Raw genomic sequence first — 18324 nt, forward strand, 5'->3', positions numbered from 1 at the left:
ATTAGCGTCCAATCAAAGGGTTCCCAAACTCGGCAGGGGAGTTTTATTTTCCAATAGATTATTTGCCAGTGAATACACAATCAGCCGTTGATGAAGGTTTGACATCCAGGTAGTAAGATACGGCAAAAATAGTTGCTCAAGCAACTGGATAAAATTTTGAAACAGTCAGACGTTTCAGACAGCATCCGCTGTCACTGACGTCTGACTGTTTCAACATTTTATCCAGTTGCTTGAGCAACTATTTTTGCCACAATCAGCCGACCTTTTTACAGAAATCCACTTGCGCGACGTGTGGTTAAGTGGTTTGTAAAACGACATCAGCAGCTCTTTCCCCATGCGGTCACCACATAAGGAAATAAAGTATCCGAGTATCCAAGCCGAGAGATTTCTGCTGTTGCAGTGACGAATCTTTAATCGATAAATTTCACTCCATATAGACTTCCTATCATTGATCTTTGTGGTGTCGGTCGCCAACTAATGGTAACGTGTAGTACCACCTCTTTCCGCCAGGTGGAGCCCCTCCGCCAAGTTGCAGGGTTGCCAAAAACTGTCCCCGGACGTGGTGTCCGACGTGTGCCGCTCCAATCGTCACGTGGCCGTGAAGACCATCCGCTTGGTGGACATCAAGTCCCTGGCCCCGCTCGTCAGAAACCCGCGCCTAAACGTCAAAGTCGTCCACCTCATCCGGGACCCTCGCGGGATCTACAACTCTCGCGTGAACGAGAAGCGCCGCGAGAAGGGCGCGCCCGACACCGTGGCCGAACAGATGAACTTCTTGTGTAAAAGGGAGGCGTACAATCTACAGGTCAGTGTAAATCTGCACTCTACAGGCCAGGGTAAACCCACAGAAGGTGTGTGGACTTCTTGTTTAAGCTGGAGGCCAACAATGTACAGTGTAAACTTGCAATCTTCGTATACAAGTCAGTATAAACCTGCCATCTCAGGTCACTTACAATCGATCTAAAAGGTCAGTGTTAGGCTGCTCACGGGATGGGGACTTGTTGTGTAAAAGGGAGGCCTATAATATACAGGTCAGGCCATGTTGATTTGATTATTTGGATGATATCGATGCGCGCATCAATTTTCGTCCGTTAAAAAAAAAGTTTTCGACCATACTGTAAATCGTACAAAGCAGCTGCAAAATGACAAAATATACGTTGTAAATTGAAAAAAAAAAATTGCGGAAAACGGATACTAAGGGGTGTTCTGACAGGGGGTCGGAGTTCAAGTTGCCTTGGCCTTGTTCGATCATGTTAACATGTTATGGGCCATTTCTTACAATGCTCATTGTTCCCTCCATGCCAGGTGGGCCGATCGCCGCTCCCCTGGCTCGCAGGGCGCTACAAGTTGTTCCGGTTCGGAGTTCTCATTCTAACAATGCCCATTGTTCTCTCTCTCTGCCAGGTGGGCCGATCGCCGCTACCCTGGCTGGCCGGACGCTACAAGTTGTTCCGGTACGAAGACATCGCGCAGCGGCCCCTACAACAGGTGCAGCTGCTGTACGACTTCGTGGGCCTTCCCCTCCCCCAGCACGTGACGCAGTGGATCAAAGACAACACGCAGGAGGACAGGGACAGCAGTCTCTACACCACGTCACGCAACTCCTCCGCCACTGCGCATGCGTGGAGACACGCCGTGCCCTGGCGGTACGCGCAGAAGGTGGAGAGCACATGCGCGAAGATGCTGGACCTGGCCGGGTACAAGCGCGCCCCTAGCGAGAACCATCTGCACGACATCTCCTACGGCCTCATGGGTGATATCCCGACTCCTAACGTCCAGTCTAACGGTCAGGGTTCTAAAGCGGAGTCAAATCTGAACTTGCCCACAAAAGTACAGCTATTTGATGAAAATATTGACTCTCTATAGCGTTTGATTAAAGATATGAAATGTCGTTTTATAATAAAATGTCGTTTTATATCGTGCCTTCCTTGTTTTTGTGTCATTGTTTTCTTTTTACATTTATCCTTCTTGAATACTTTCCTTGCCGGTTCTAGGTTCTATATATATTGTATCAATATCACATAAGATATTTATTCAAACGACAGCAGTTATGACCAGTTCAACAGTGATCCTTCTTACGCGTACGCGTGTATGATCGTATTGTTAAAGACCGATACAGGTATATATTATATGAATGGTTTATTTCAGAAGGTAAAATAATGCTCAACAGTAGCAGTCAACGGACTGAATTGTTGCTGTAGCATTCACATTAAAATTCATCCACATCATTACACAATTGAATACGAAATCCATGATACAAACACACATTAATTATTAAAACCATTAATTCTTTAAGACAATATACAAAGATCTTAGAGATAGACATTACATATACGTATTAAGCAAGCGGACAATGAATGGTACGGCACTGTTGCGATATCGGTTTGTATTGCAACGAGGATTGTTAAGTTTATGCGACGATCTAGTTTGGCGCCTACTAATGTGACCTCTGGTGGATGGCAAAAGGTGTTGGAAATGTACAGATTGACTAAGAGTGTTCGCAAAGTTCGTGACCAGTTGAAGACGACGTGTCTGGAGGGAGGGTAGACCCAAGTGAACACAGGCATCAGTGTAAGGCGTGTAGTCCGCGCCCATAATGATCCGTACAGCACGGCGTTGGACCTTCTCGATTCTGTTGCTCAGTGTGGTGGTCAATTATGATCGTGAACAAACACACCATCTCCAAAAAAGATCAATAGTCAGGTTGTTTATTTCTCATCCGGACACATGAAGCAACCTAAAAATGCACAAATGTCACAGTTATCATACATACATGTTGCATCCAGTAGACAACGACAACTCAAGCCATGTCAAAATCGAGTCTTTCAGCAAGATGCAACTTAATTCTAGCAGACAGTAAGTCTATGTTCAATGGCCGGCTAACTTTTCTAGCATATACCCTTTAGTCTACTTGGCCAATTTATATTATTTTTCCAGCAATCTTTTCCAAGAAATCTAAGTTGCAAGTTTGTACCATTACTAAGAGGACTTTCAAAATGTTGTGACACTGGAAAACATATGGAGTTCCACACATTGCTACATGTAGTTCCACACATTGCTACATGTAGTTCCACACATTGCTACATGTAGTTCCACACATTGCTACATGCAGTTCCACATATGCTACATGTAGTTCCAAACATTGCTACATGTAGTTCCACACATTGCTACACTGAGTTCCACACATTGCTACACTGAGTTCCACACATTGCTACATGTAGTGACACACATTGCTACACTAAGTTCCACACATTGCTACATGTAGTGACACACATTGCTACACGGAGTTCTACACATTGCTACATGTAGTGACACACATTGCTACACGGAGTTCCACACATTGCTACATGGAGTTCCACACATTGCGACATAGATCCGGAGTTCTACACAGAGTTAAGCGCTACAGAGTTGCCAGAATCCGGGGAAGGCGAGTTCTGCTCTGCTGTTTCAGTTCCTGACGCGCCTCCACGACAGAACGCGACCGGAGACTCTATCCTTCCATTCAGCACCATCCCGATAAATCCGAACCCAGCCGACACCACAGATCCCGCCACTATCCCCACCAGAGCCGGGACGTCATACCAGTCCTGTCCCGCCTTCTGCGTGTACCACACCGTCACCATGGTGATGTTGCCTAGCAACGTGAGCGCAGAGTTGAGCCAGAACGTCCGCCTGTGGTCGGGAGAGAACGTCATGCTGAAGCTGTCCACCACCATGGCCAGGCCCCAGGCGCAGAGACCCACAATGCCCTTGAGTTTCCGGTCTATGGCGAAGAAGGCGGCGGTCATGACGAGCCAGTGTAACCCTATACGCAGCGCGATCCACGGCGCGAAGGCGGACGCGAACAGCCCCATGGTCAGGACGCGCACGCTGACCTCCAGAACCTTCCAGAAGGTCATGAACACCAGCCTTCCCACAAGTCCGCGCGTCAGCGTCTTTCTGTGGAGGTTGGACTTGTAGTACAGGTAGGTCACAACGGCCTTGACCGTCACCACGAGCGAAATCACCATGGAGACGACCTTGAGGACGCTGACCCTCTCGTCTGTGACGACCCAGATTTTGATCTGAAGACACAGCTGAGAGATGGCCGCCATGACAGCTTCCAACAGGTGGATGATGGGAAGGTACCGCTCCAGCTCTACCCCGCTGACGTCACTGCCTCTCCATATAAGGAGCGAGAACACTGCGTAATGCATGCAGACGCCCACGACGGGAATCGAAGACAAACACCAGAACACGCAGGGCGAAATGTGGACGACTTTTGCAAAATTGCTGCTGTCGTCATGGTGACGAGACCTTTCGGCGAGGTAAAGGAACCCGCATGACCATATATGGAGGATGAGCTGCGCCCCGGTGACGAGGCCCAGGGTCCAGGCGAACCACTCCGTGTGCCCGCCGCTGTAGTACTCCGCCGCCAGGGCGACGTCCGTGCCCAGTTTACACAAATATAGGCCCAGTGGGATCACCACCAGCACACACACCTGGTAAAACAGAAGAAAGAATTATCTTTAAAAAATGTTTTTCTGTTATAGAGGCTCACTCACGTACTCCTCATTCACTCACTCACTCACTTAATCGCTCACCGTGATACTCATTCACTCACTCAATCGCTCATACTCACTCACTCTCACACTCATTCACATACTCTTGCTTGCTCACTCACTCACGCACTCACTCATTCACTCACTCACTCATGATCACTCTCATTCACACACTCAATCACTCGCTCACCCACTCACTCACTCACTCACTCACTCACTCAATTACTTAATCATTCACCTAAACTCAGTTAGATAATGTTCATAATACTAGATAGAAAATAATAGGATGAAAAGATGGAGAATAGCATAGAATAGAACAGAGTAGAATAGCATAGTATAGAATAGAATAGAATGGAATGGAATATAGTACAATAGAATATAGTAGAATACAATACAATACAATACAATACAATACAATACAATAGGGGAAAAAACTTATCACACACACACCTGCATCGTCTTGTGGCGCCAAATCTCCTGCCAACCCTTCATGGTCTTATCCCAGCATGCCCCGGGGCTGCCCTTGTGCTGGTGCAGGCCCTCCAAGTGCGCATGTGTGGCCGCCATGCTGTTCGTAGACTGTAAGTTCAAGGTCATGACAACCAAGTCGCAAGGAAAGTTGTCAGTCGGAGGTTCTTTCTTGGATAAATGACGATTCTCGGTGATTCGTGGACGCTACCTAAAACAAGAATGATAATATTAAAGTAAAAAAGTTACAAGCTAAATCCCATATAACAGCCATAACACAAACTATATAAATTCATCGTATTCGTCTCTCGTCGTCTAGAATGACCATTTTACATATTGCGTTATATGTGTCGGGTAAGGTTATATGTGTAATTTAAGTACTAAGGCCTCCAGTACATAGCTAAAAAAGACTTAAGGTACTGCTTCTACAACAGCAAAGGTCCTGCATTGTGTGTGTGTGTGGGGGGGGGGGGGTAATCCTAAACGCTAAATTCACTAAGGCATTATCTATGTATTGTGTTTAATACGAGCAGGCTGTCTTCGCTTTACGCTAAATTCAGGCGCAGATTGTGTCATTTCATAGAAATAGAGTCCGGCTACGAATTACGTCGATTGTGTAGTAAACATTATACTTCTTTGTTCAGTTTATTGACATACGTGTGCTTTGATCATTTTCGCCGAAATCTTTGAAAAAAGAAGAAGAGAGAATCCCTACCTGCCAGCCCTATATTTGAGGACCGATATTGCAAACACCATTTTTATTTTCCTTGGTCTAACGGAACTTGGGCGAGATCTAAGGAGCGAGACGCAGACCGCATGGCTCAGATTGTTCATGTTACAACAAGAAGATCACAGACCTAACCAAGTCCATGTCACTAGTACAGTCTGCTCCTGCTACTCAGCTCTAAAGCGTTACGCTTCGAGAACGGTCGAGTTTGATGACGAAATCTTCACGTACGGGGCGGCCACATGCGTCGTACACGATCGCACGATTTTGATGTACAATTTCTAAGCAGGATGTTTCAGAGACAACCACACCGACATTGGCGACAAGTTTCCGTTACAAGAAACTTGAATTTTGTACGAAGTTCCTACAATCCCCTTAGTTTGTGATCGCCTACAACGAACTTGATGGGCCCTTACTTTTTACACTTATAGTCAGTCTAGCTAAGTGCTACTAGTTTATATGTAAGTGCATGCTGTAAGAATATATATTTACCTGAAGTGACGGCAACGTTGAAATTCCCTGTCCATACAAATGAACCAAGACTCCCTTCTTCTCGACCCAAACCTCCAGAGTTCAGATCCAGGTCTGTTGCCGCCAAACCGACTTGCAATACTGGAAAGAGTTTCAGTTCCTCAAACGGAACGCTAAGCCGTGGCGCAATGTCCATACTCCTTCCCGACAAGAACTGGTGCATAGAACAGGTATATATAGCGCATAGCGTCAGCCCTTCTAGTTGTAACCAGTTCAAAGGGACTTTCGTTGACGTAACGCTAGAGTGAGATACTTTTCCTTTCACAATAACGTCTGGAGAAATCTTAAAAGCTGCCCCGTAACAAAATCCAGTTTCTTTGTTTCCCGCTTTTTTTTCCGACGCACGTCCGCCAGGTAAGAGTGGTGTCGGGTATCTTCGCCTATTGTTTGAACTCCGACCTTACGGTGTTACGTTTCGTCACCGACAACATGGCGGCAATAGATGATGCAAGAGTTGTCACGTTCTCTCTGCGTGACACGTGCGTGACACGTCGCCATGGAAACGACCTTGCCGTGTCTGGGTACATGCATATGCTTGACCCTTAAGCGTGCTGACAGAATAGGAGGTATAAAGTTACTGGCAATGATGTCACGAAAAGTCGGCCAAGTGTTTCAGAAACAAACCGCTGCTATTTATGAAGGATTTCTGATTGCCAAGGTCACAGACAGGTTCTGATCTCAACGGAGTGAGTGGATGATTTAACTGTCCATGCATACATGTAAAAAAAAAAAAAGGTAGGCAACGGTAGTTCCATAGCCTTATTGATGCCGTATAGGAAGGGACAGTGGGTCAAGTTGTTGTCCACTGTGTCTAGGGCACGATATTGGAAAGTGGAGAACACACAACTCCTTCCAGAGCCTTTTCCTCCCCAACCGAAGTCGGGTACCCATTTTTACACCTGAATAGAGTGAGAAAGGGCACCATATCGGTGGCATGTCAGGGGATTCGAACCCAGGACCTCTGCGTTCTGGGCCAAACGCCGCTACGCCAATACGACATATGCATGTCCGTAGTGATGATGATGCATTGCCATTGCGCTTTGCGGCAGGAGTAGAAACGATCGAAGTAACTTGTAGTTCAACACAAGATTCAGATTTGCTACAGAAATTAAAGCAAATGTTTCATAGGTTTATTGTCACCTTTGACACGTTGAAAGTCTTCATATCTTGAGTATCGGTTAAAACTAGTCAAAGTGTTATTGGGGGAGATATTATGAGACGCTGGCTACCTGCAATTTGTCTATCCCAGCGCGGTGTAGCTGCATCAGTTGGTCTGGACTTTGCTCCAGCAACTTTTAAAGTGAGAGAAAATCGAATAATTGTCTAGATTCGTATGCAAGCAATGTTTTCGTAGTCTTTGAGCTTAATTATATGCAGAAGTAATAATGCATAGTTCTTGAGTAAATATCGGATAAGGCATAAAATTACCCTAAGACAGGGATTGTCGTAACTTTTTAAGTTACTGCCGTATACAACAGTCATCGGCTTCCGTCTACAGTTTCTTTAATTCGATGTTCCTGAACGTGATGAAGTTCACGACCGAATCGCTAGGTGTCGCCACTACGCCGTCTCGTCCTCTTCCTCCTCCAAGTCCATGACCCGCAGAGTGGAGGAGATTCGCCGCCTCAGCTGCGTCTGGAGAGAGAAAGAGAGAGATTATACATCATGTAAGGGCGACATCTACCGACAAAGTGGCAAACTGCCGACATACTAAGTTGTTATGCAAAATAAACATTTATGAAAGCCTGAGAGCCATCCTGTTTAGTGCCAGGCTCTGCCTTCACAGAACAGTCTTACGCACACGATTCTCCTTACTTTATATCTCGCGTCACTTGGGTGATAATCCAATATCCTATAGCATTTTTTAAAACCATTCATCATGTGTATTTTATGTTTGTACTTAGTACAAGAAAGATGATGTTAACTCTAAAGCCGCACAACCTCACTCATACTGTACGCTCGAATTAGATGCTGGGTCTCGTCAATAAAAGAAAGTTTTTCTGCAAAGGATTCGGTGTTTTCCTTACCCTTGCTTGTGTGCGCAGCCTGGCTGCAGATTTGCTCAGTTCCGACAGGCGGCGCAGCTCTTCGGCGTTCAGCACCGTGATGTCGCCTAGCAACTCCCGCCTCCAGTTGCCTAAACTCTTTCTTCCTGAGAAGCGGACTAAAGATTTAAAGTGAAAAGGGAGAATTTTTCCTTGTTACAATGGAACGTCTTGTACCTGACACTTGACATAAATTTTAAGACTGAAATATACATAATTTTGTTGCATTCTAGTTCAATGGATGTAAACGCTATAGAATCTTAAAGAAGTATAACAACAATAGCAGCAAAAGTTCTCTAACAAGACAACAAATGAGATACATTCACGAATGATGATACCACAATTTTTGCTATTGGGGATCGGAATCAGACAATACCAAAGCACAGGTATTGGCCATCGTACTAGTACAGCCACGGTACGCAAGATAGTTAACATTATTTTGCTGGGTTTTGTTTCCAGGGTTAATTTATTCTGTTCTACTAGGTTATAAAATCTCTAAATGTGAATGAGTAGGGGAAAACAAGATAGACGCTGCGAGTTCTCATCGTCACCAAAATCATGCCTCTGTACATTTGACAGTATACCCAATTATCACCCATACGCACCCGCCTCCTCTGCCGGCTCGTCACGTGACGTTGACGTTGCCCCTGGCGACGTGGGATCCTGAGGACTGTCGTCTGTCGGGCTGTTGCTATGACAACCGGTGACGTGTGACCCGAGGGCGGGCATGAGGATAGACGCAGGGAGGGACAAGTCCAGGCTGGACAGGGACATCTGGAAGGGAGATCAGAGATGTTTTGAGGACAATATGTTGTTGTGGGCCTTCGTATGTTTACGTGTAAGACCGAGTATGGAATGGAAATCGGAGTTATTACAATGTAGTTGTCGTTGTAGGTCTGTGTACGCTATACACCGGACAAGGACGTCTGGAAGGGAAATCGGAAAATGTCTGTCTAATTGTTGTTTGAGTCCTTCGTACGTTTAAAGACTGGACAAGTACATCTGATGGAAAATTTATCTCAGTCCTGTTGTCGGTGTGGGCCTTCATACATTTAAGGTTAAAATTGGACAGGGACCATTCATTAGAAGGGAAATGTATCTTATTCAAATAGTCGTTGTAGGCCTTTGTAAATTAGATGTTACGGGTTAAAGAAAGCTATATGCGATATTTTCATACTCTCCAAGCAGAGGAGTGGGTCCGGCAGGTTTTTGGCGTGTTTTTAGGCGTTTTTGTCGGGCTATCTACTTTGTCATGGTTTCTTTGTCTCTGACAAAGTAGATAGCCCGACAAAAACGCCTAAAAACACGCCAAAAAGCTGCCGGACCCACTCCTCTGCTTGGAGAGTAGATTTTCAGAGATAACCACAGACCCTGTAAGAAATGGACATTTTGTCTCGATCTTGTTCTTCTTCCTCCTCCTCCTCCTCAGTAGAGTCTCCGGCCTCGCTCTCCTGAAAGAACAAACGATATCGTGAAAGGTCATTACAAGTGATCAACACGTTAGTATGTCTATAGCAACTTTCTCAGGACAGCCTCTTATTTTAGCCACGCCTCAGGGAAGAGGTGACACTCCGACATGGCAGCTGTGACGTCATAGTCACGTGAGTCAGATACTTTGTATTGTTTGATAACGGAATCAAACTGACGTCAGGCTGTATGATGGACACTAGGTCCACCTTTATCACCATGGTAACGGATGTGACGTCATGGCCACGTCAACTACTAAGGAATGGTGAAATGACGTAATGAAACTGACGTCAGCCTGTATGATGGAGACCAGGTCCACCATGATTGCCATGGCAACGTTGACGACCAGCAGATGCATCAGCGTGAAGTACAGCAGGAAGTACGCGCATGCCCAGTACGACGTCTCCGTGGCAACATGCTGCATCATACTGTCCCAGCCGGACCCCATGAGGATCTGGAACAGGAAATGACGTCACGTTTCGTATGATTTTCTGCAAGGCTACGAGAGTAACGACCGCCATAAAGGATCCAGAGCAACCTTTCCATCACAAAAATCTTAACACCCCACGTTGCTATCGTAAATATGTCGTAAAACGCCGTGACAGGGCTTAAAGTGCTGTTAAAAAGTAGTCGCTACTAATCACAGTTAGTATAATGTGACACATTTGTAAATATACGGAAAAAACAAAAGTGTTTGTATCGTATCGTCATGAAGCTATCACAGAATGTCTGCGGACGCCCCGTGGCAAAACGATGTAGATTTTCATTACGTTTTGGGGTGGAGGATGTCAAATCATTTCCTTACAGCATTGGCTCGTCCCAAGACACGATTAAACTTGATAAACCATCTTCTCTACGTAGCTAAGTTCTGACTAGCGCATGTCCCCGCTTGTTCTTCTAACCTGAAACAGAGTCAGCATGGCGGTGTCAAAGTCCTTGAACCCTCGAGGTGGCTTGAACCCTGCAAGAGAATCATAATGAATGGTTAACGGTACATACTGTAAACGTATCTCAAGTAACGTCATTTGATACAATACATAGTAGTGGGTTGTCTGTCTAAGCAGATGTTGGGGGTGAAAGATTGTTCATCTGACGTTCCTTCAACCCTTTCTTTATTAGAAGCCCCCATCCCAGTATTTGCTTGGAAATAAGGCTGTTTTACACTATGCCTGTACTGTATATACTACACAAAACATTGTCTTTCGTGTTAAAACCAGTAAGTGAATTTAATGCCCTTCATCTATACGTTTGTTATAGTATGTCTCGCAAGCTAGACACCCCTCACCTGACACAGGTGCGAAGAGCTCCGTCCCGATGACGGCGGTGACGTACATGATGACGTAGGTGAGTAACGTCAGGATGACGTAAGGTAAGGCGATCCGGCGTGTCCAGTGAAACCACGTGGACAGCGGGCTGAGTAACCAGGAACAAAAAAGTTGAGAACTCAATTAATTGAAGGAGTCTGGTCATCTGAAGTAAAACTAGTAGGTACCATCTGAGTATTGAAGCTCTTGTAGGAGGGCCACAAAGGGGGGTCCCGACAACGTTCTACGCTAAATTCGGAGGGCCGGCTACGTAATACGCTAAATTCAGAAAGCCTCCCTACGCTCTACGCTAAATTCAGAAAGCCCCCCCTACGCTCTACGCTAAATTATGGAGTGGTCGGCAACGCTCTACGTAAAATTAAAACGGCCGATTACGCTCTACGTAAAAGGGGCATGCTGGCCCTCTTGTAGTGTCTTTTAACGTGCTCGTGCACCTCCTTCATCACGGCACCCCATTCGTCGTCCCTTCCGAATGACGAATGCAGCCCTCAACCAGGATGTCCTTCCCCGGATTTGAACTAAGATCCTCCAGTTACCAACTAATTGGAACCAGGAGCTCAACTGGGAGGCTGCTACCAGTTAAGCCACAGGGACATCTTGAATCTGATTGTGTTTCCCTCAAAAACATAAGAACTGGTATCTTAACAGAAAGCCATAAAAGGTTTTGCAGCCTCCGTCTTTTCCATGAGTTGATCACTTAACTTATTAGTAATATAGCTCCCCACACATCAAATGAACCGTCCCTTACATCCCATCAAATGAACCGTCCCTTACATCCCATCAAATGAACCGTCCCTTACATCCACACCACGCCCTGCCTGACGACCATACACAAGAACGCTGCAACCCGGGTCCAGCTACGCAGCATCACGTGTTCTCGCGCCGTCGCTATGGAGACGTGACAGCCAATGGCAAACAACTCCGTCACCATGGCAACCAGATTCTCACGGGTGACGTCTCGTCTGAACGCTGCGACCTGAAACGTGTCCATGCAAATGTAGTGACGAATCAGAAAAAAAGTATCACTTCGCACTGCAGATAGGTGTCGCTGCTGACAATGCGGTTCCAAACGTAAGATATTGTCATTTACCAACCCGAAGAAGCTATTCACGGAGGTACAGTACAACTTTGATAAAGCATACATATCATATATGACAGCACACTTTGGAATAGAGGGAAGTGATCTTGGAACGTATTTGGTATGGTATTGGTGTACGCCATTTCACACAGTATTTTGAAGAAGACTTGTACAGACCTGAAGGAGGGACAGCATCAGCATCAGAACAAGCAGGGCCCCATTCACCCAGAATATGGCCTCAGCCTATGAGTGCATTAAACACGCAGTTATCATTAGTAAGAGACATTGTGAGCACTTTCAACGAGGTGTTAAGTGGGCTTCGAACAATGATCATCATGTACAAGGGTAGGAATTCAAGAGGATGATAATATTAGCTGTTTGCTGGAGTTCATCACCATTGTGTCTTGTACCTGTTGATTGATAACATGTAATCAACAAAAAGCTAATAATTGAGATGGCGATTATGGGTCATGACGTTGGCTGCGACAACAACGAATTGTTGTTTTATGATATCAACAACATTGCATTACGGCAAATAGTAGCCATATCGACGATACAGTATCCATGGCGTAGTAGTAGTAGTATAGTCAGACGTACTTACAATAAATCTGGGCATCCCGCGCCAAACCACCACGAAGGACAGCAGAAACAACAAGTTCAGCAACTATGGAAAGACGCGAAAGACGTATGTAGAACTGTACTATGATTGACATCAACCTACAAGCAATGTTTCCATTTTTTCTTCATTGAGGTAAACTTATCATTGTTCACCAAGGCAATCAGAGATGGCAGACACCATCCTTACCCATTCAGCTTTTCACCCTTCCAGTGTCAGAAACAGTTCTGACGATGTATGGTATGGTGTATTGTTTGTATTGAGAAACACAGAAACACATACGGATGCACACACAGACACGCAGAAGCACACACGAACATACGGACACACATACCAAAGATTATGACAATGGGGAACTCACACTCACCGTAGAAACCCAGAAACCTACTCTGCCCTTTAGGATACTTTGAAGTCTGATTAGGCCGCTTTTCCGCCTACCAAGTTCCTTTCGTCGTTTCTGCAAGGAAACATTTGTAACATTATGGAAGTACATTGTAATGTATTGCATTTGGTTTGTTCATTTACTTGCTGCTTCCTACAACTGATCTCGACAAGCTTTGCAATTTGTCCCTTTCATTCATTTTTTTTACAGATGTGGGATGCTGTCCTGTAAAGCACTTTGCTACATTATCATACAATTGAATATGAAATACAAGGCATAACCGGATGATAAATTATTCAACGTTTTTAAAGTATAAAAACATTCATAAACGTAACACGCGTATTAACCAAATATGGGCATCACCCTTTCTACTGTGAACTGAAGCACGTCGGGAAGGAACAAGAACTCCACCAGCGTCAGCATCTCGTTCTCAGTGTCGCAAGTCTTGTTCCCAGGATCTACGTCATGGCCCGCTAGCTCTTTGAATTTCTACGTGTAGAACTAAGATGTTAGACCAAATAGAAAATGTAAAATATGAACAAAATTATCATAGGTTATGAACTTTATAGCTTTTCGTGGTACCAAACTTTCACGTGGATGCGACCTTAGATATTGCGAAGTTACGCTAGTTGTTTGCTTTCTTTTGCCTTTCTAAGCTTGACATAACAATCATGTTTACCCTTGGGTAAGTTAGAACAAACAATGAAACTTAACGAAATCACCCTACACTGTTCGAAAGAATGTTCTAGCATCCGCCACTTAATCATAAGATTCATTTTTACGGGAAGAACTTTTCCTCACCTTAAATCTTCCTATAGTTTCTACTTCTGTGGATCTTGAATCCAGCTCTTTGTATAATCTGTATCAGAGGAAATCGGTAGTACATTTAGCTATAACAATTTGATAGTTAGAACTTTCTGGACAAGAAATATGAAATACATAGATTCTCAGAGCTTTCACCATTAATCTACAAAACCTGAAACACTACATTTTTACTAAAATCAAAAGGCCCACTTATCATTAAAACACGTGGGACTTTTCCTTGCCACCAAAGAAGAAGTCAACCCCTCAGTAACGTACGTAGAAACATCAGATAGAGCTGTAGCTGTTATAAACATCCATTAAAATTAAACATTTTATACATATCGCTCCATGCAGGTTTTGAGAGACACGACTTGTTTAGAGTGGATTTTTTTTTGGGGGGGGGGGTCAATTCATTAGACAGTATTTCACAATAGCTTCTGTATGACGTTACCTTCTCCACTGCTGGTATGATATGACCCCGATCTTGGCGAAGTCTATGGCGTCAAACGCCTTCACCAGGCACTGTCTCTCCTCAAGACGCTCCTCCTTTATCTAGCAGAAATAAACACAGGTGTTTAAGAAAGGCATATGATATATATGATTTGCTATTTTGCAATTCTCATATCTATCTTCAGAATCCGCAGAAGAATTCGAACCATTGAAACGTGCAGAAATATACAGATGTTTTCGTTGAATTATGCCTTTCCATTTTGCTCTCTATCATCTTCTCAAAGTGCATAATGTTAGGAAAAGATATCCGCAAGGACTGCATTATTTACCCGTTTCTTGTTGGCTGACTTGTAGGAATCATAGATCTGGGCGACGAGCAGGGCGAAGGCGAAAAACTGTGGAATAGATTACAAAACATCACTCCAATTCGTAAAACATCATGCACGCCTATGCCTATTCTTAGTCTAAAGGCGATGTCAAAATGCCAATCAGAAGATTAAGATATTTGAAGTACGATTCCGTTCCAATCACTTTCGATCAACATTTACTTGTTACACGCTTAGTTCGTTCGCTATTTCGTTTACAAACAACTGTGGCTTCAAATTTCAACACTTTTCAACGTAAACTCGACCATTTGATGAACTCTAACATTTCCAGTATCAGCCCTTACTCACCTGTCCTATATAGACTACAGTGTCGAAGTACAGCAGAGTTGTATTTTCAGTCTTGTACGCCTCGATCATCAGACCGGGGTAGTCACCGCCTGACAAAGATAATTCGAAAGAAAAAAATCTGAACAGATTCGGGTGAAAGTTCAGCTCTTTTAGAATATTCGTTGTAGTAGGACTAAACCTAAGGTTACACTGTAAACAGTTACCAAACTTACCTTCTTCAAGCAGAATGATCCACTACTCTAGGGAGATGCAGTGATAAGCTGGTTCACGGTTTGAACTAAGCATGCGCAGTGTATGCCATTATGGTGATCAAAGTTAAGGGCACCTGAGACGCAAAAAAAACACGTCCCGACTTTGTACTAAGCATGGTCAAGACACAGACTGAAGTTATGGGCCTTCACCTTTGACCTCGTGCTTGCGCAGTTAAATCGTGAACCGGATTATTGTCAGGTACCTGCCAGGAGTATGAACGTCCTCAGGAACGCGATGAAGATGTGATCATAAGCGCCCTCATACGATCCCTCGTAGAACTGCCCATCTGCAGTCAAAAGCGTTAGAAGTCAACAGACTGTAGAACGTTTATTTAATGTTTTCCAATCCTATGACTCACGGACAAGGATGGGGTGAGAGCAAAGGTACAAATTTGAATGAAACGTTAAAGGAATTTTTTCGAAGAAACGCTTCCATTGAGACTGTTAAACTTACACCTCGTAGATCTTTCGTTTGCACTTATACCAAAACACTTTTTGATGGTAGGAATACAATGAGTATTTGGCCCTAATAAAAGCAAAAGAATATCAGAGATCTACATACTACCAAATAAAATGACCCCCACCTAGTGAATGGAAGATCTCAGCTAACAGGTGAATCCCGACCGCCGCCAGCCACAGCGCGCAGAGTGACGTCAGCAGCAGGAACTGCAGGAGGTCAGGGGTGATGCCGGCCATCACCAGGACAACGCTGCAAGGTTGGCGGGAAAAGATTTCCTAAATCTTAAGTGTACGATCAACCACAGTTCTGCATATCTGACCCTTGCCTGTTCTTTCATGACCTCAATGAAAAGCGTCCTGCATGCCGATTTGAGCTTCCCGTGAATAAACAAAGGTTCAGACAACTGGTATAGAAAAACATGTAATGTAATATTTCACGACGTGCCAAAATATTTCAGTACAGCGTCATCTAGCGATAGTTTTGGGGAGTGCAGGCTACATACCCTCTAGTATTTCGATCTCTCAGCAGCCAGAGGAACGGACGCAGACAGCGGAATATCAGCCGGCCACTGAGACTGGTGTCAAAACCCAACAAAAAAAGTTAATACAAACAGAAATGGTGACTACGACTGTTTACCCCCTCTTCCATGTCAATGTTGATACATAAAAAAATGATGTTGTTCAGTTTCTCTTTGACTATCGTGCCATTGCATCTAGATCTACGCAGTCGTCTATTTAATTCCTTTCTTTGAACATAAGATGCCAGTGGCAACAAAAATGACAAACGTTCGAATGAAATCAAATCTGCTTTTTCAAATTCACCATCGAGATTCCAAGTCAGTGCTTACGTGTAGATGACGTAGTCTGACGTCAGCAGGAGGAGGAGGATGACGTGTAAGATGTTGTGGGGGAGTCTACAGAACCCGCGCGGCGTCATGTGAGAAATCTGCCGTGGTTGGAAAAGCTAAGTCATGAATTTTAAAACACATCATCAAATTATATAATGTAGGCATTCTAGTGTCATCTCAGCTACACCAAAGCTGGTGCCGACCCCGTCTATTTAGAGACTGATACCGAGGCGGGGGACGGTACAGACTTCTAGGCACCTATGACGTCACCTATGACAACTGATGACGTCACGTGTCACCAAAGTTGGTGCCGTCCCCAGGTAAGACTTCAGTCACCTATGACCCACTACTAAAGTCACGTGTTAGTCACATGTCCAAACGCCACGTGTAAATCACGTGTGCGTCGCGTATCCAAATGTCACGTTTCGAAATGGTTACACATCTTGAACAAAGCCAAAGCTGGGTACGATATTTGGTCAAAATCTGCCTCTCACCGTTAGAAACGTGTCCAGCCAATAGACGGCCGTACAGCCGACCCCACCCCACAGCACCCAGGTCTGCAGCTGCGCACTAGCCGCCACCATCTGCGCAGGCTCCCAGTGCGACAGCACGCAGTGGAACACTATCGTCAGCAGCAGCGCCCCCGTGCAGATGGTGTGGCACTGCACCTTCAGACATCTGGGATCAGAAACATCGAATAATCGAGATTTTCTATACGTTAAAAAGGTTGTGGGAAAAGCATCCTTAAAAGAATTTTAAGCTTGGACGATCGCATAAGAAATGTTACACATGATTTTCGCTCATTTGCCAAGGAAGGAAATGGCGATTGCAAGTTGTGATATTTTCTTTCATTGACAACAAAAACTGTACCTGGCATCTGGAATAAGAGACATCAAGTTAACATTGTTTCCAAAACACTTTTTTGCCATTTTTAAGTAACGCTTTGATGATCTCATAGCATTAAAGATGATAAATCATGTTTCATCAGTTCAAAGAGTAAGTGACTACTGGCGCATGGCATTATCTAGAGCGGAAACTGTACCTGGCAGCGTGTGTCTTTCCCAGCAGTATTTTGGTTCCAAGTCCGGCCGCATGGTGGCGCCCCTCTAACTGCAGGAGCACAGTAAAGCTTGTTGGCAGCCCAAGGGTTGAATTGTGCAGCTTTGAAAGTACGCCACTTGTTAAAACATATTGCCGCACAACAGGCAAGCAAACAAACAAACGTAAACAAACAAACAAACGAACGGACGAATAAAGGGGCTCGAAAAAAGGTCTGAACGGTAATTATGCAGCTGCACGGTTGCCTTGAGGTTGCCAACTACTACTAGCGAACAAAAAACAAACTCACGGCATCCGTGACGTAAGCAGCGGCCAGTCGGTACCAGAAGTCCTCCTGATCCATCTCAGGGGCGTCATGACGTCATCACGTCATTCTTGGTTTTGCTGTAGATACAAAATACATTCAGCTTGATTTAGGCGATCTAGAATTGGAACAGTAAGGTTTTAGACAACAAATTATGGATACCTTTTTTTATATTCCTGAATATGTCGTGACAATTAAGTCTTCTGTTTGCCGTACGTCACTGTCAACGTTTTATTAAAGCCTTGCTGAAAATTAACAACAAAATCGTGGGACGAATAGTTTTCAAGTAATGCTA

The 18324-nt window shown here is 44.6% G+C and overlaps 4 protein-coding genes across 6 annotated transcripts in view; 1 reads left to right on the top strand and 3 right to left on the bottom strand.

Annotated features, from left to right (window-relative positions):
- LOC136423615 (carbohydrate sulfotransferase 1-like) overlaps positions 1–1922 on the top strand; it is a 50739-nt gene extending 48817 nt beyond the window's left edge. For all 3 annotated transcript variants that reach the window (XM_066411870.1, XM_066411853.1, XM_066411860.1), the window contains exons 5-6: positions 511–805; positions 1405–1922. In XM_066411870.1, coding sequence (XP_066267967.1) covers positions 511–805; positions 1405–1866 — 757 coding nt within the window. In that variant the 3' untranslated portion in view covers positions 1867–1922. The remainder of the gene's footprint in view (positions 1–510; positions 806–1404) is intronic.
- A 772-nt stretch (positions 1923–2694) lies between these two features.
- Positions 2695–6712, bottom strand: LOC136423652 (XK-related protein 6-like). Its single transcript, XM_066411913.1, has 3 exons — positions 6229–6712; positions 4992–5220; positions 2695–4481 (listed from the first exon to the last, which is right to left on the bottom strand). The coding sequence occupies exons 2-3, from the start codon at positions 5136–5138 to the stop codon at positions 3384–3386; spliced, it is 1245 nt and encodes a 414-aa protein (XP_066268010.1). The 5' UTR covers positions 5139–5220; positions 6229–6712; the 3' UTR covers positions 2695–3383.
- Positions 6713–7375: 663 nt separating this feature from the next.
- LOC136426812 (sodium channel protein type 11 subunit alpha-like) lies at positions 7376–12798 on the bottom strand. Its single transcript, XM_066415537.1, has 10 exons — positions 12784–12798; positions 12360–12425; positions 11905–12080; positions 11065–11192; positions 10682–10740; positions 10069–10233; positions 9683–9763; positions 8918–9086; positions 8295–8431; positions 7376–7902 (listed from the first exon to the last, which is right to left on the bottom strand). The coding sequence occupies exons 1-10, from the start codon at positions 12796–12798 to the stop codon at positions 7828–7830; spliced, it is 1071 nt and encodes a 356-aa protein (XP_066271634.1). The 3' UTR covers positions 7376–7827.
- A 3122-nt stretch (positions 12799–15920) lies between these two features.
- Positions 15921–18098, bottom strand: LOC136426822 (uncharacterized). Its single transcript, XM_066415546.1, has 5 exons — positions 18015–18098; positions 17709–17776; positions 17161–17344; positions 16667–16764; positions 15921–16068 (listed from the first exon to the last, which is right to left on the bottom strand). Exons 1-5 carry the CDS (start codon positions 18066–18068, stop codon positions 15921–15923), a joined length of 552 nt encoding a protein of 183 aa, XP_066271643.1. The 5' UTR covers positions 18069–18098.
- Positions 18099–18324: the final 226 nt, after the last annotated feature.

This window comes from Branchiostoma lanceolatum, chromosome 1, assembly GCF_035083965.1.
Source record: "Branchiostoma lanceolatum isolate klBraLanc5 chromosome 1, klBraLanc5.hap2, whole genome shotgun sequence".
Taxonomy (NCBI): Eukaryota; Metazoa; Chordata; class Leptocardii; order Amphioxiformes; family Branchiostomatidae; genus Branchiostoma; species Branchiostoma lanceolatum.

What these genes read in the sequence shown, in the direction of transcription:
- LOC136426812 (XM_066415537.1), bottom strand. An exon ending in GCTCTTCGCACCTGTGTCAG is followed by an intron (nt 10,741 to 11,064) that starts GTGAGGGGTGTC and finishes ATTCTCTTGCAG; the next exon opens with GGTTCAAGCCACCTCGAGGG. An exon ending in AAATGTCCATTTCTTACAGG is followed by an intron (nt 9,087 to 9,682) that starts GTCTGTGGTTAT and finishes TCTCCCTTCCAG; the next exon opens with ATGTCCCTGTCCAGCCTGGA.
- LOC136423652 (XM_066411913.1), bottom strand. Translation starts at nt 5,138, where the DNA reads ATGACCTTGAACTTACAGTCTACGAACAGCATGGCGGCCACACATGCG. An exon ending in GGCGCCACAAGACGATGCAG is followed by an intron (nt 4,482 to 4,991) that starts GTGTGTGTGTGA and finishes CTGTTTTACCAG; the next exon opens with GTGTGTGTGCTGGTGGTGAT.
- LOC136426822 (XM_066415546.1), bottom strand. Translation starts at nt 18,068, where the DNA reads ATGGATCAGGAGGACTTCTGGTACCGACTGGCCGCTGCTTACGTCACG. An exon ending in GGCTGGACACGTTTCTAACG is followed by an intron (nt 16,765 to 17,160) that starts GTGAGAGGCAGA and finishes CAACCACGGCAG; the next exon opens with ATTTCTCACATGACGCCGCG. An exon ending in TCAGACTACGTCATCTACAC is followed by an intron (nt 16,069 to 16,666) that starts GTAAGCACTGAC and finishes CCAACCTTGCAG; the next exon opens with CGTTGTCCTGGTGATGGCCG.